We start from the raw sequence: 17,252 nt of genomic DNA on the forward strand, positions 1-17,252 counted from the left end.
AAATATTCATGTCCTTTAGCTATTTTTCTCATTGAATTGTGTGTGTTTTTTTGTTGTTTTGTTTTGTTTTGTTTTTGATGTTGAGTTTTGAGAGTTCTTTTTATTTTCTATATACTTGTCCTTTGTTGGGATATATGGCTTGCAAATATTTTCTCCCGGTCTGTAGCTTTTCTTCTGTCTTCTTCGTGGGTCTTTTGCTGAGCCAAAGTTTTAAATTTTTATGATCAGTGTATCATTTTTTTCCTTTCACAGATCATGATTTTAGTGTCCGGTTCAGGGACTTTCTGTCTTGTCCTAAGTCTCAAAGATTTATCCTATTTTTTTCCTAAAAGTTTTATAGTTTTTATATTTTATATTATATTTAAGTCTTCAGTCAAATTTGAGTTAATTTTTATATGAGGTATAATACTAAGGTAAAAGTGGGTTTTGTTTTGCCTGTGAATGTCCAGATTATCCAGCACCATTTACTCTGTTTATCCCTCCACAAGTATCACTTGTGTTACTATAGTTATTTTTTAAGCCCTCCCTTCCCTTGTATATAAGATAGTGATTTCTCTCATTTTATTCTTCTTTCTTAAGATTATTTTAGCTATTCTAGGGTCTGTGTCTTTCTATATAAATTTTAGAATAATCTTACCTATGTCTACCAAAATCCTTACTAGGATTTTTAATAGGAATTGTATTAAACCTATGGGTCAGTTTGGGGAGAATTGACATCTTTACTATGTTGAATGTTCTAACTCATGAATGTGGTTTGTCTCTAGTAAGGTCTGAATTCTTCCATTAGCATTTTGTGATTTTCAGCATGTAACTCCTGTATTTGTTTTGCTAAGTGTATTATTTTTCTTGGAGCAATTGTAAACGGTATTGGTGTTTATAATTTTGATTTCTGCTTGCTCATTATATAGAGATGTGGTTAATTTTCGTGTCCTGTTATCTTGTTGAACTATGAGGTGTTTGGATTCCCTGGGATTTTTTTAAATATAGATAGTCATGTCATCTACAAATAGGAACAGTAGTATTCCTTCCTTTTTGATCTGTATGCTTTTTATTTCTTTTTCTTTGATTATTGTAGTGACCAGAACTTTAAGTGCTTTGTTCAAGAGTAATGGTATTAGGAAACGTCCTTGCCTTGTTTAGATCTTAGTGAAAACACATTCAGTCTTTTACCCTTGAGTAAGATGTTACTGCACAGTTTTTTTATAGTGCTCTTTCATGAATTAAGATAATTCTTCTATTTCTGGCTTACTGATATTCTTTATCATATATAGTTGCTAGAATTTGTCAAATGCTTTTTGTAGGCAACTGATATGATCATATCTTTAGCTTGTTGATACGACAGATTTTGTTGATTGATTTTTGAATGTTGACCCAGCCTTGTAGCCTAGAATAAGTCCTGCTTGGTCATGATGTATAATATTTTTATATATCATTGGATTTGATTTGCTACTATTTTTTTTTAAGTTTATTTACTTTTTTAAGTAATCTGTACACCCAATATAGGGCTTGAACTCATGACTCCGAGATCAGGAGTTGCATACTCTTCCAAATGAACCAGCTAGGTGTCCTGATTTGCTGCTACTATTTTATTAAGGAATTTTGTATTTAAGTTATGAGAGGTATTGGTCTGTAGTTTTGTTTGTTTATGGGTTTTTTTGGTATTATCATTGTCTGGTGTTGGTATTGAAGTAATATTGACCTCATAAAATGAATTGGGAAATATTCCTTCTTTTTCTGTTTTCTAGAAGAGATATTGTACAATTGGTGTTAGTTCATCTTTAAATATTGGGTAGAATTCTCCAGTTAAATCATTTTAATATAGAGAGATTTCTTGAATAGCTTTTAATTACAAATTCAATTTCTTTAATGGTTATAGGACTATTCAGGTTATCTTTTATCTTGATCGAGTTTTGATAATACACAATTTTCAGAGAATTGGGTCATTTCTTTCTAGTTATCTAATTTATGAAGGAAAAGTTTTCTTAGTACATCAATTATAGTTTTAAAGGCTGCAAGATCTTTAGTAAATCCTTTGTTTCATTCCTGAAATTGGTGATGTGTGTTCATTTTTAATTTGTCAGTCTTATTAGAGATTAATCAATTTTAGTGTTTTCTTTAAACCAGCATTTTGTTTCATTGTTTTTTTTTTTTTTTTCTGTTTTCACTGATTGATTATTTCAATGGATTGGTTTCTGTTTATTATTATTTTCTTCCTTCTGTTTCCTCTGTTTTTCTTGTTCTAGTTTCTTGGGGAGGAACTTCAGTTATGGATTTGCGACCTTTCCACATTCCAATGTCCATAGCCTTTTGAAAAGCTTCAATTCACTGTAATATAAAGATTTGGGTTTATAAAGTTTAACCTTGTTTATTAAATTTTTCAACTCTTACATATCCTTTCTCTTCTGTTTTGGTCTACTTCAGCTCGAAGGATGCTGAAACTCTCCAACTATTATTATGTTTTTGAATATTCTTATGTTTCTAAATGGTTTTTATGTTATATAGATATTGCTGTATAAATTGATTAATAAAGATTCATGGCTATTAGATCCTTAGATCATTGAGATGGCTTCTTCAAAGTTGTATGGGCCCCTCTCCAAATTATGCAGACCCAGTTGAGGGAGAAGAGAATTATTTAAGGTTGTTTAGTATTACTCTGGCAATTCAGACATCTAACCGCCTATGGGGGCTTGAGAAAGAGCCAGGTGAAGAAGCAGGGATTATTGCCTGTGCCCAAGAATTTCATGTTGTTGTTTGTGTGGGCACCGGGAGTTAGAACAGTGTCTTTTTTTTTTTTTTTAAAGATTTTATTTATTTATTCATTATTCATAGAGACAGAGAGAGGCAAAGACACAGGCAGAGGGGGAAGCAGGCTCCATGCAGAGAGCCTGACGCGGGACTCGATCCAGGGTCTCCAGGATCACGCCCTGGGCTGCAGGCGGCGCTAAACTGCTGCGCCACCAGGGCTGGCCCTAGAACAGTGTCTTAATTAGAAGTCAGGGACTACAGTTTTCTCCTCTTTCTGCTGATAGTAATTCCTCCTAAATTCTCTACAGGGGATAACCTTTTTGATTGTGGTCTCTAGTGCCTGACTTCTCAGAGGTGCTGAAGGAATCACAGTATATCTCATTTTACAATCCCTCATCCCCTTTTATTTTCACTTCCTATTGATTTTCTCTGATGGTTACAGGTCTCTAATGACTTTCTGTTTCCTTTTTAACCAGTTTTGATTAAGTTACAGTTTTTCTAGGAAATTGGCTATTTCATTTAGTTTTTCAAATTTGGGTTTATAAAACCTTACATTGTATTCTTTCTTTCTTTCTAAAGTTTTGCTGTGATTTCAGTTTTGTTTTGTTTTACTTTTCATTCCTGAATATTGATGATTTGTATTTTTTTTAAAGGATTTGTTTTAGAGAAAGTGCACGGCGGGTGGGGCAGGCATAGAGAGAGAGAAAAGAGAACCTTAAGCAGAGAGGAGCACAGAGCCCAACATAGGGCTCAGTCTCATGACCCTGAGATCATGACCTGAGCTGGAACAGAGTTTGACACCTAAGACTGAGTCATCCAGGTACCCCCATTTATTGTGCTTTTATGCCTTTTTTGTTTATCCATTTCATTTCTCATTTGCAAAGAATCAACTTCTAACAAGAATTGTATAAGATCTCCTGTGCATCTTTTACCCAAACACACCGAATTTTTTCCTCCAAATACACCAATTTTTTAACATTTGCCATGTTGGTTTTATCAGTGTCTCTCCTTCCCCCAGTGTACACACCCACATACATATGCACGCTTATTTGTTTCTGGACTTTTTTTTTTAATTTTTATTTATTTATGATAGACACACAGTGAGAGAGAGAGAGGCAGAGACACAGGCAGAGGGAGAAGCAGGCTCCACGCACCGGGAGCCCGACGTGGGATTCGATCCCGGGTCTCCAGGATCGCGCCCTGGGCCAAAAGCAGGCGCTAAACTGCTGCGCCACCCAGGGATCCCTGTTTCTGGACTTTTTGAAGTAAATTGCATATATTCTGCCTTTTACCTCTTAGTACTTCAGTGTATTTGTCTTAAGAAAAAGGGTATTTGGCACGCTGGGGTGGCTCAGTGGTTGAGCATCTGCCTATGGCTCAGGTTGTGATCCCAGGGTCCTGGGATAGAGTCCTGCACTGGGCTCCCCACAGAGAAGCTGCTTCTTCCTCTGCCTATGTCTCTGCGTCTCTCTTTGTGTGTCTCATGAATAAATAAGTAAAATCATAAAAAATAAGAATGAGGATATTTTCTTACAAGGTCATAGTTTAATTATCCTATTTAAGAAGTTTAACATAAACATGCTACATTAATCTACAGTCCATATTCCAGTTTTGTCAACTGTCCTAATAATATTCTTATAACTTTTTTGTTCCATCAGTACAAGATCACATAGCATTTAGCTGTCACATGTCTTTATTCTCTTTTAATCTGGAGCAGTTCCCCAGTCTCCTTTATGACATGCATATATTTAAAGAATATTGGCTCCCTCCCTTCTGTTTTCGCTGAACTGCTGTTATGTGAGAAACACTGCCATTGCTCCTTCTGTTCCTTTATAAAAATGTCTAAAATCCAACTCAACTCAGAGCATAGCATTAAAGATAAATTTTTATTAATAGATAATTAGTAAAATTATGTATTTGATAATATGCATAATTTCATATTTCTTGGTGTCTTTATGAAGGATACTAGCTTTTGTATCCAGAAAACTAAGGCTCATAATATGAAACAACTATATGAGCTACCAATTACTGATTTTGGTTAGGAGTAATTTAATTTGAATTTGGCATTTTTATTTCAAAAATGGAATGATATTTCCTTAGAGTCAAAGATATTTCAGAAAGTTACTGCTGAAAAAAATTTGTCTAGCTACGAATTATACTACTTCTTAGATAATACAATTTGTAAACATGTAATTATCTATTTGTAAGGTAGCAACTATAATAAAGTACATAGTTTGAAAGTACATATTTAATTTTACTCTGCTCTCCCAAACTGTTAGTTGTTATTAATGAAACAAAAATGCACTTGTACCCATTTTTGACTTGGTCTATTTAAAGTACTTCTGGCAAACAGTCCAGTAATTTTATGACAGGAGTTTTGCTCTATATTTCCTAAAATAACTCGGAATATATCTTCAGAAGTTTTAGTTATTTAGTGACTGTGGCATTTTTCTTCACCCCCTCCCCTATAAAATACCCTAAAATTTCTTTCAGAAGAAGGAAAAGCATCAGAGATTGAAATTTTTCACAGGCTTTAGAATCTGTTGACTTCACCTTCTCAGAATCTACCCATAAGCTCTTTGAGCTCCTGAATGCCTTTATTTATCATTCAAATATCTCCTCCTTTATTAAAAAAAGTCTCTTCTCATAAGTAATGGTCTCCTAGTTTTTCATAGCAATTGTTGTATTATGAATTAGTGGTATCACCTGATGACTAACATCACCATTTCCATTCCTGTTTATTGAAGGTTTACTATGTGTCAGTTACAAACCAGTATTTTTACAATTTTACTGTTTTTTTAAAGTGCTCATGCACTTACCTTTATTGACATCTTTATTTCTCCATACTCCCTCAAGTTACTGTCTCTTGTTACTTCATTTCACTTTGTAGGATTTCTCTGACCTTTTTTTGTAGGACAAGTCTAGTGGACAGCTTTTGTTTATCTGGAAATGTCTTAGTTTCTATCTTACTTTTGAAGGACAGTTTTGTTAGATAAAGGATTCTTGATTGACTTCTTTTTCTTTTAATACTTTGAATATATCTGCCCAGTATCTTCTGTCCCCCAAAGTTTCTAAAGAGAAATCTGCTAATACTCTTTTGGGATCCCTTGAATGTGACAGTTCACATCTCTCTTGCTGCTTTCAAGATTCTCTCTGTGTCTGATATGTGGCTCTCATTTGAATTCATCTTATTTGGAGTTTGTTGAGTTTCTTAGATGTTAATATTGATGTCTTTCATCAAATGTATGAAGTTTTAAACTGTTGTTTCTTCAAATACTCTCTTCCCCTTTTCCTCTTCTCTTTCTGCAGCTCCTACAGTGTATTTGTTCTTTTTTTTTTTTTTTTTAAGATTTATTCATTTATTTTCTGAGAGAGAGAGTGGGTGGTACATAATGGAGCGGCAGAGGGAGAGGGAGAGAGAATCCCAAGTGGACTCCATGCTGAGCACAGAGCCTGATCTCATGACCCTGAGGTTATGACCTGAGCCAAAATCAAGAATCTGACATTAAGCAACTGAGACACCCCTATGTTGGTCCTCTTGATGGTATCCCACAAGTCCTTTAATCTGTGTTTGCTTTTCTTTTTCTTTTTTTTTTTAATTTTTTTAAATTTATTTATGATAGTCACACAGAGCACAGAGAGAGAGAGAGAGGCAGAGACATAGGCAGAGGGAGAAGCAGGCTCCATGCACCGAGAGCCCGACGTGGGATTCGATCCCGGGTCTCCAGGATCGCGCCCTGGGCCAAAGGCAGGCGCCAAACCACTGCGCCACCTAGGGTTCCCGCTGTGTTTGCTTTTCTTTAATCTTTTTTACCCCTGTTCTTCAGACTCAGTAATGTCTGTTGTCTGTTTTCAAGTACATAGATCTTTTTCTGCCTGTTCAAATCTGCTTTAAATCTTGTAATTTTTTTTTTCATTTATTATGCTTTAAAGCTCCAGAATTTCTTTTTAGATTTTGTCTCTTTATTGATACTTTAGTTTGTACATCATTTTCTTGACTTTCTCCTTAGGACAGTTTTGTGGGATTTTTTTTTAGCCTTTGCCTAATCTGCCGTAAGGCCTTTTTTAGGGACAGTTTCTGTTGATTTTCTTTTTTTCTTACAATGGGAAAAGGAAAAAATGAATTTACTGTTTCTTTGTGTGCCTTAAGGTTTTTTTTGTTGAACACTGAACGTTAAATCAAATAGTGTGCTAACTCTGGAAATCAGATTGTCAGGTTGTCCCTTCTGTAAGATTTTATTTATTTTTTTAATCGTTGTAGGTTGTCTCTATGCTGAGGATCTGCCTAACGTATAAATTTAGATCTTCTCATGTCTTTTCTGAGTATTTCCCTGGGTATGAATAGTCAGTTTCTAATTTTCCCCATGAATGTAATTTTGTTTGAATGTCCTGGTCTTTAATGTCTAGCACCCCAAATGGGAAAAAATAAATGATAGGTAAAAAAAGGATGCTGATCCTTTAAATAACCTAGACATCTCTTGATTCTGTTGAGGAGGGACTTGAAACAGTAAGGGAAGATATAACAACTATGGCTATCCCCTTCTTTGCACCTATCTGATCAGAGTTAGTCATCAGTAATCAGAGCACAGATCCCTGATATGTGGAGGACAGGGTTCTTTTTACCCACCCTGGCTCCTGTGATTTATGTGCAGGGTGCTCCAGGAATATGTTGTGCATATCTTCCTGCCATGGGAAATGGATAGTTGCTATTGTACTAATGCAGAGATTGACCAAAGTTAACCCCAGTTTGCTGTCCACGTCTTCCCTTGGGAGTTCAAACCTTCAACAGACTTCAGATTTCCAACATAGTTACATCAGACAGATTCTGCCAATGTAATTATTGTCTAAGTGGGGAGAAAGTTTCCTTCATACTTTGTCATCTTCCAGAATCCTCTTTAATCCCATTTTGATTTCTGTATTGAGTGACTTTATGAAGTAGATTAACTAGCAAGACGTCTGTATTAATAGAAGGGGGAAATGCATTTACTAAAATAGAATAGCTCTTATTCTCACCTCCATTTGTATTTAAGAGCTACATTAGATTATGTGATATAAGTATAGTAATCTTTGGCATTTAACTCTTGGCAGGTGGTTTTGGAATGTATGCTTAAAAAAGACCTCATTTACAATAAGGTCACTCCAACATTTCACCACTGGAAGATTGATGACAAGAAATTTGGCCTTACCTTTCAAAGTCCTGCTGATGCTAGGGCTTTTGATAGAGGCATTCGAAGAGCTATAGAAGATATTTCTCAAGGTAGGTTTTCTTAACTGCTTTCTTAATTTGTTTAACCTATATGGTAGAGTAGAGTGACTTTAAGCAAGACAGCTTTTGTGATTTATGTAATTAGCTTTGAAAACTCACTCTAGGCAAAGATAAAATCATGCTTTTTTAAAATCCATTTTATATTTGTCACATCATAATATATACCACTTACATGTATTACCTCAAACTCATCAGTACAGACTTCAGATGATTCCAATGGTTCTAAGTAACAGCATGAAGAAGAGGGAGCGGTCAGAACTTTGAAAATCTTTGTGTGTTGTTATATCAATTATATCCTTGTTTTGGTAATAAAAAAGAAAAATTTAAATAATCAAAAACAGGTGACCCTTAAACAACATTGTTTTAAACTGTGCCAGTCTACTATATGTGGATTTTTTTTTTTTTTTACAGTGCAGTACTATAAATGTATTTTCCTTATGATTTGCTTGGTAATGTTTTCTTTTCTCTATTTTATTCTTAAGAATACAGTATATAATACATATGATACCCAAAATATGTGTTAATTGTATATATTACTGATAATGCTTCAGTGGACAGTAGATTATTTAGTGTTTGGGAAACCAAAAGTTATGTGTGGATTTTCAGCTGCATTTGGGCGGGGCAGGGGTGGGTGTTCCTAACACCTGCATTGTTCAAGGTTCAATTGAATTGGGTTATTAGAAATTTTCTCTTTTTCATATGTAGACTCTATTTTTTCCTATGGCGAACCCTTTCTTGAAATTCTTAGCTTTTTACCTGGTTTCATTTTTTTTTTTTTTCTGGTTTCATTATTGAGGATTGGCAGAGACCACAGCCCCATCTACCTCTTTGTATATTTTGCCAGTCTGTTAAGATTATTAACTCTAAAGCTTGCAGGTTTTAAAAGGAAGAAGAATGTATTTACGTGTAAGACTGGCCTCTGCTTAATTAAGCAAAAAGAAGCACTTTAAGGCCCATTTCTTTCCCACAACGAGGTTATAATTAAGGCTTGATTTGTTTTTCTAATTAAGAAGGAAAATTGTCTCTATAAATAGAAATAACCTTCTTATAAAGTAATAATCAAAATATATTAGCATTGTGATTTGTATATTTTGAAGATATTTTAATAGGAAAGTTAGAAGAAATGAATGAACTATGAGACTGGCAATAGGCAAGAACATGGAAAGGCTTAGTATAAATCTGTACTGCTGGTGCATGAACCTGTGCTTAAATAATCTATTTATCTATTTTCAGGGATTAATGATTGGTAAACAAAGTGATTTACAGTTTAGAAAAATTCCATGGAATAGTAGCAGTCATTTTAGCTTTATGACAGGAACCTATAAGTTCTTTCTAGATTGTTCTCATTGTTTGCTATACATTTCAGTCACCTGGGACACTTTGGAAAATAGAAAAACTGGTCCCCACTCCAGACTAGTCAAGTCTGTCTATCTAGGGAGGGGAGCTGGGGCTTTCCTTTCTTTTCTTTTCTTTTCTTTTCTTTTCTTTTCTTTTCTTTTCTTTTCTTTTCTTTTCTTTTCTTTTCTTTTCTTTCTTTTCTTCTTTCTTTCACGTTCCTATCTATTTCAGATGTGATGGAAAATTGCAAAATGATAATATAATGAATTTGGGGGGGGGGGAGTTCCTGAGATTCTCCAGTAGTGGTGTGGTTCTCAAACCACTGCAAGAAATAAAAAATATGTGATGTCCTATGCCTGCCTCATCCCAGATTCTGACAATACCAGTTTGAGAATATACTATGGTACCAGTATATTTTCTAAAAGTTTGCCAGTTGACTCTGATATTTAGGTAGTGTCCAAGATCCAGTACTTTAAAAAGACAATCATTATCTGTGGCTGCTAGAATTTTTAACTTATTTTTACCTTTTTTAATTAAGCTTTTTATCTTCACTCCAATGTAGTTAACACACAGTGTTGCATTAATTTCAGGTGTATGACATAGTGATTGAACCATACTATGCTTAGTGCTCCTCATGATAAGTGTATTCTTAATCCTCTTCACCTATTTCATCCATCCCCCAAGCACCTCCCCTCTGGTAACAATCAGTTTGTTCTTTATAATTAAAAGTCTGATTCTTGGTTTGTGTGTGTGTCTCTTTCTTTTTTCCTTTGCTCATTTCTTTTGTTTCTTAAATTCTGTGTATGAATGAAGACGTGGTATCTATCATTCTCTAACTGACTTTGCTTAGCATTATGCTCTCTGGCTCCATCCATGTTATACAAATTTTTTATGGCTGAATAGTATTCCAGTGTGTGTGTGTGTTTGTGTGTGTGTATGTATACCACCTCTTTTTTTATCTATTCATCCATCATTGGACACTTGGGGTGCTTCCATAATTTGGCTATTATAAAAAATGCTGCAGTGAGCATAGAGGTGCATGTATCCCTTTGAATTAGTATTTTTGAATTTTTTGTGTAAATACCCAGTAGTGTAATTACTGGATTGTAGGGTCGTTCTATTTTTAACTTTGTGAGGAACTTCCATACTATTTTCCACAGTGGCTGCACCAGTTTGTATTCCCTAAAGTATTTATTGCTTTTAATAAGCCCACACTCATGTCTTCATAAAAGCATATTTCTTTTCACTAGTATCAAATAGATTGAGTTTCATGGGGTTTTGTTGTTTTTGTTTTTAATTTATTCATGAGAGACACAGAGAGAGAGAGAGAGGCAGAGACATAAGCAGAGGGAGAAGCAGCCTCCACACAAGGAGCCCAATGTGAGACTTGATCCCGGGACTCCAGGATCACGCACTGGGCTAAAGACAGGTGCTAAATTGCTGAGCCACCCAGGTGTCCCTGGGTTTCACTTTTTAAAGGACAGTTTAGATATATATGGAGGAGCTTAAAATTCCTAGCCAGGTAGAGTAGGCTATAGTACTAATCTGTCTCATTATTTTTGAACATTTTTTAAAACATACTGATTACTGTTATTACCAGCCACTGGTAGACTTTCAGCAATCCCATTAAATCTCTCTTAGTCTTCCATGACAATAAAAATAAACCATGCAACCCTTTCCAAAGGACAGATTTCTCATCTTCGATGCTACCTACGTCTCTCAAAGTTAGCATAAACTCATAGTTTGCTAAGACATCCTTCCTTATTTATTGAAACTAAACGCACTCTTCAACAGCATGAAAACGTGCAGAGAAACATTGATGCACAAAGATCAATAGCAACAATTGGTTATTGGCTATCAATCGTGGTTTAAGGCTTGTTTTCTCTCTTAAAAAAGCAACTAATATCTTGAGGTATTTTCTGGGTAAGAATATTTAGAAAATAGAATAAATACTGTCATCTAAACACAAGAGGAGTTGTAATGTGTGTACTCTGTGTAGCAGTTTGCGCATTTTAGAAAAATCAGGGGCAGGGCTAGCTAGAGATAGCACACTTTCAAGAAAACCTCTTTCATAAATAACTAGAAATATACCCGTAGAAGAAGGAAATAATCACTTTATTCTTCTAACAAAGAAGCAGATATGGGTAGCCAACATCTGACTTTGCCAGGCAGCCCAGAATGATCTCTGAACAGTTCTACAGTATTATGATTCAATCAATTAGTCAATAATACTAAAACCTAAGACAAAAATTCTTTGCTTAATTAACATCTGCTTGGTTTTTTTAGGATGCCCAACATTTAAAAATGAAGCTGGAGGAGCAGAAGATGACTTACAAGTAAGTAGTTTGCCTTGAAAGGAATTTCTGAACATAAAGGGTGGGGAGGAAATCACTATCTTTAATAAATAAGCAACTTACATAAATTTCTAAGACACTGTATTTGTCAAGAAATACAGAGAAACAGAAGCAATAGGATATATGGGCATGTATATAGGTATGCATGTGTTATAGAAAGTTTGGTTTTGTTTGGTTTCCTTGGATTGGTTTGGTGGTGGTTGGTTTTTTTGGTTTGTTTTTAAAGGAATCGGCTCAGTGATTGTGGGAACTGACAAGTCAGAAATGTACAGGTTAGGCAGGCAGGCATGTACCACAATTTTGATACACTGATGTTTCAGTTTTGAGTTGGAAGGCAGAATCTCATGGCTGACTTCCTTCCTCTTTGGTAAACCTCAGTCTTTAAGTCTTTTCATAATGAGACCTGTCTGCTTAATGAAGGGTAATATCTTTTACTTAGAATGTACTGATTTAAATACTAGTCACATCTGAAAATACCTGCACAATATTTTTTAAAAAGATTTTATTTAATTATATGAGAGAGCAAATGAGTGAGAGCATGAGATGGGGGTGGGGAGGGGCAGAGGGAGAAGCAGATGCCCCACTCTGCGGGGAGCTTGATCCCAGGACCCTGAGATCACAGAAAAGAAATTGCAAATTGTTAATAAAATAAGCACATATGAACTATGGTAAGCAACAGGTAGTGTAAATTAACATTTTTTAGTTATGAAATAAAGGTTTAAAAATGGACACTCCCCTCTAGGGGCGTGTGGGTGGCTCAGTTGGTTAAGCATCTGACTCTTGGGGGATCCCTGGGTGGCTCAGTGGTTTAGTGCCTGCCTTCGGGCCAGGGTGTGATCCTGAAGTCCCGGGATCCAGTCCCACATCAGTCTCCCTGCATGGAGCCTGCTTCTCCCTCTGCCTGTATCTCTGCCTCTCTCTCTCTTTCATGAATAAATAAATAAAGTCTTAAAAAAAAAAAAAAGAAAGGCATCTGACTCTTGGTTTCAACCCGTGGTGATCTCCTGGTCCTGGATCAGCCCTGTGTTAGGTTCCATGCTTAGTGTGGACTCTGCCTGTCGCTCCCCCTACCCCTCTGCTTCTCATTCTCTCTTTCTCTCTCTCTCTCTCTTTCTCAAATAAATAAAATCTTTTAAAAATTAAAATAATAAAATAAAAATTGACACTGCCCGGTACTGTCTCTGAGATTGACAGATTGATGCCCTGCTGGAAAAAAATGTGGATTGTAGATTCTTTCTAGAAAGCAGTTTGGTAGTATATATTAAAAAGCCTTTGGGGATCCCTGGGTGGCGCAGCGGTTTGGCGCCTGCCTTTGGCCCAGGGCGCGATCCTGGAGACCCGGGATCGAATCCCACGTCGGGCTCCCGGTGCATGGAGCCTGCTTCTCCCTCTGCCTGTGTCTCTGCCTCTCTCTCTCTCTCTCTGTGTGACTATCATAAATAAATAAAAATTAAAAAAAAAAAAAAAAAGCCTTCAAAACAGAAACCTGAAAGCCTCTTGACCCTAGTGAACAGATTTTCAGTAATTTATACTAAGGAATAGAAATGCACAAAGTGTTTGGGTTTTTTGTTTTGTTTTTGTTTTTTTCTTGCACAGAGATTTTTTACACACAGATTTTTGGTTTTGTGTATTTAAAGTATTGATAATAAAAAATAAGCCATTTAAGTAGGAGAAACAGAATGATTGAATTAATTAGAATATATCTATCATGCAATCATTAAACATTTAACTATTTATTAATTCACTTATAATATACTGAGTAATAAAAACATAAAAATTATATGGTGTTACTACTCCACTAAAATGTTAAATATTTTTATTACTTTTGAATTGTGGGATTCTGAGCTTATATGACTTTCTTTTTAGAACTTTTCCATATTTTTCAAGTTTGATGTAGTATTAATACTTCATAACAATATTAGAACAGTAAAAGAACCCAAATTTTTATATACCCAGTATTAATAATCAGTTATTTATATTACTGTAAAAATAGTTATGACCTAAAAATATGGCAAAATGTTTTATGTGCATTTATAATCAGAAAATGAAAATGTTTTTATTTTGGAAAATTTGAGAAAGATAGCAAAGTTTGTTTATTTTTTAAGATTTTATTTATTTATTAGTGACAGAGAGAGAGAGAGAGAGAGAGGCAGAGACACAGGCAGAGGGAGAAGCAGGCTCCATGCAGGGAGCCCAATGTGGGACTCAATCCCGGATCTCCAGGATGATGCCCTGAGTCGAAGGCGGCGCTAAACACCTAAGCCACTGGGGCTGGGCAAGATAGCAAAGTTTAAAGAAAAAAAAAACAAACAAACATAAGTACACTACCATCCATGATGACCATATATTTTTAAATACAGCCGTTGGGATTTTTTCTGTATACACGTAAATGTGTATGTATGTGTGTTATTATATCACTATACTGTAGTCTTTTTTTCCACTGAAATATATACTATTTCTGTGTCCTTTTTCAAGTTTATAATTTTTAACGTTTTTATTTTGTATATGTGCTGCTGAAGTGAGCACTCATGTACAAAGTATTGCAAACAATTATGTTCTGGAGTAATTTTTCCTTTACATAATGGTATACAAAGAAATGAGGTGAAACCAATCACAAGAATATTAAAATGACATTATATCTTGTGATTTGTTTTCACCTCATTTCTTTGTATACCATTTTGTACATACAACAGTCAATGGATTTTGTAAAAAACTATTGTTTTCATGATCATATTTGCTACTTGTACCTGTCAAAGTTTTGATATGAGTAAAAAATGGGGACGATATGAGTGAAGAATAATAAATTTATCGCAGAAGCAGATGAAAGAGTAAAAAGTTAAAATTAGGAAGAGTCTAGTACAGTTACCATATAACGAAAAGCAGTAAGGATAGTTATTCTCCTAGCTCTTTGGGACAGCTACTTCATAGTAAGATGTTTCTAATGCCCTTAATCCAAAATGTTACACGTATACCACCCTAAAAGAGTTATTTATTTATATTTTAGCTTTATTAGACTAAATCACTTGCTTGGTTTTTTATTTTCATAATAAGATAGAAAATATGCAATGTTACTAGAGACTATAGTAGTAAGCTTCCATTTAAATGTAATTTTACTAAGAGCAATTTTTATGTCAAGTTTTAATTCTTGGTTTTACATTCTGTGGTGTTTTTAAAATGGATTCTTAAATTATATTCCTTTTGATAAAATCTAATTCTCCCCCTGAGTATGCATTATACTTAGTTGTTTCTTAACAAATAGGCCTATGGTAGAAGTGACATGTTTGGACTTCTAAGAGTAGGTCATAAAAGACATTGCAGCTTCTTTCTGGTTCTCTTGGATTACCTGTCCTAGAAAATGACAAGTGTCATGGAATGAGGACACTCAAGTAATCCAATACAGATGTCCATGTGGTGAGAAACTGAAGTCTTATGATAATAACAATGCTAGTGAGCCATCTGGGAAGCAAGTCATTTACTCTTAAACAAGCCTTTAGATGACTAAAGCCATAGCTGATGTATTTTTTGTTTTTGTTTCTTTTAAGATTTTATTAATTTATTTGACAGAGTGCTCAAGCAGGCAGAGCAGCAGGCAGAGGGAGAGTGGGAGCAGGGAGCTCCCTCCCCGTTGAGTAGGGAGCCCATTGTGGGGCTCAGTCCCAGGACCCTGGGATCATTACCTGAGCTAAAGGTAGACATTCAGCTGACTGAACCATCCAGGCGCCCTTATAGCTGATGTTTTGACTGTAACTTCATTGGAGACTGTGAGCCAGAACCTATTTAACAGTTAAGCTGTTCCTGAATTTCTGACCTACGAAAATTATAAAATGTTAGTGTTAATTGAAGCCTCTAAGTTTGGGGGTAATTTGTTATTAATACAGATTTAGGCACCCATAAATGGGGTGCTGCCATATCAAATACTTAAAATGCAGGTTAGACTTTGAACTTGGACAGTCGATGGGAAGTTTAATGTCAAGCATTTGAGGAGACTGCTAGTAAAGGCTTAAATGAAAACCATATTGGAAACTGGAAGAAAGGGAGTCACTATATAGTGGCAGAAAGGTTAGCACACTGTCATCTGCAGTAATACATAAAAATGTAATGTGGGCCCTAGAACATGTATTGAATCAGCTAGGTGATCAAGGAGATTTTCAAGCAAAAGGTTAAAACTGTTGCTTGGTTTCTTCTTTTTACTTATAGTATATAGGGTAAGGAAGGGCTCCTAAACAAAATGGAGCCAGGACCTGCTTATCCTCTCAGTATATCAAACTATGCTAAAATTAGGAAATGGCTTCCAGGCAAAGGTCAAATCCAAGGTGCTTTCAGAATAGCTTTGTCTAAAGATTAATCCAAGTGTATGATTTAAAAAATCCTTTCTTACGACCTCAGAAAGATCTAACGTGTGCCTTCAAGACCCTTTCCATCAAAGTGATAGGGTTTATAATCAGATTAGGGTGTCCCTTAGCAGAAATTTAAAATAGAGAAGAGTTTATCTCAGATATCTGACAGTGCTTTTTAATCTAATGATGTGAACTCCAATAAAAATCACAAGAGATCCACAGTGTTTTCAAAGAGTTATTTTGACAGAAGTATCATCAATTTGGACCCTTTAGATACCCAATATTCTACTGGTAGGAGGCAGGTTAAAACATTCTATACACATGTATGTATACAACATGGGCTACCTTTCATAAAATGGAAGGGTGACTCAGAAATCAGAGACCAAATCTCCAAGGGCAGAGCCAGGAGCCGTGGAGAATTATTCCTAGGTCCAGGTTCTCTTCCAGCAACTTGTAAGATGTTTCTACTTTGATTTCAGAATTATTTTGGATCAGTGACTTCTTTGTGCTTCCCATTTTCTTTTATTTTGTACAGGATGGTGTTATAGCAGTTTTCCTCTGCCTGTCCTACTGTTGTATTTTGGGTGTGTGTAGGGCAGATGATTTGTCACTTTAGTTTCCAGGTCTTTATGTTGGGGGAGAATATACTCCGGATTGTCTTAAGGAACTATACCTGGGAAGTTTCATCCATACATGGATCTATTTAGATAGCAACATCCTTGGATGTGAAGTTGCTCTAAAGGGATAAGACTTTTGGGGAGTCTGGGGATGGGGATGAGTGTATTTTGCATGTGAGAAAACAGTAAATTATTTTTCCAAAGAGTGGTGAACAATAGTGGTTTTAAGATAGGTCCACAAATTCTTTCATACTCCTGTCTTTAGTTTAATTCCTGGCTTTTTTGAGTGTCCCTCTACTTAGTGACTCACTTCTAACAAATAAAATGTGAAGGAAATGAGGGTAGGTCCTAAGAACATTTGTGGCTTCCATTTTACTCTCTTGGATCACTCACCAGGTGAGGAGCCTGCTACTATGTGCCAGGACACTTGAACAGTTCTGTGAAGAGATCCATTTGGTGAGGAACTGAGACCTTGTTTCAGCAGCCAGAAAGGAAACAGGTCAGGCTTGAAAGAAACTCCTTCAGCTCCAAACAAGCCTTCGGATAACTGCAGCTGTGGCTATTACTTTTGCTGCAACTTTCTGAAGGACTGTGA

The 17,252-nt window shown here is 35.6% G+C and overlaps 1 protein-coding gene across 3 annotated transcripts in view; it reads left to right on the top strand.

Moving 5' to 3' along the window:
- The window catches only part of SPRED1 (sprouty related EVH1 domain containing 1), a 121,178-nt gene that overhangs the window by 69,845 nt on the left and 34,081 nt on the right, over positions 1-17,252 (top strand). For all 3 annotated transcript variants that reach the window (XM_072808717.1, XM_072808719.1, XM_072808718.1), the window contains exons 3-4: positions 7,834-8,002; positions 11,636-11,685. In XM_072808717.1, coding sequence (XP_072664818.1) covers positions 7,834-8,002; positions 11,636-11,685 — 219 coding nt within the window. The remainder of the gene's footprint in view (positions 1-7,833; positions 8,003-11,635; positions 11,686-17,252) is intronic.

Source organism: Canis lupus, chromosome 32 (assembly GCF_048164855.1).
Source record: "Canis lupus baileyi chromosome 32, mCanLup2.hap1, whole genome shotgun sequence".
NCBI lineage: Eukaryota > Metazoa > Chordata > Mammalia > Carnivora > Canidae > Canis > Canis lupus.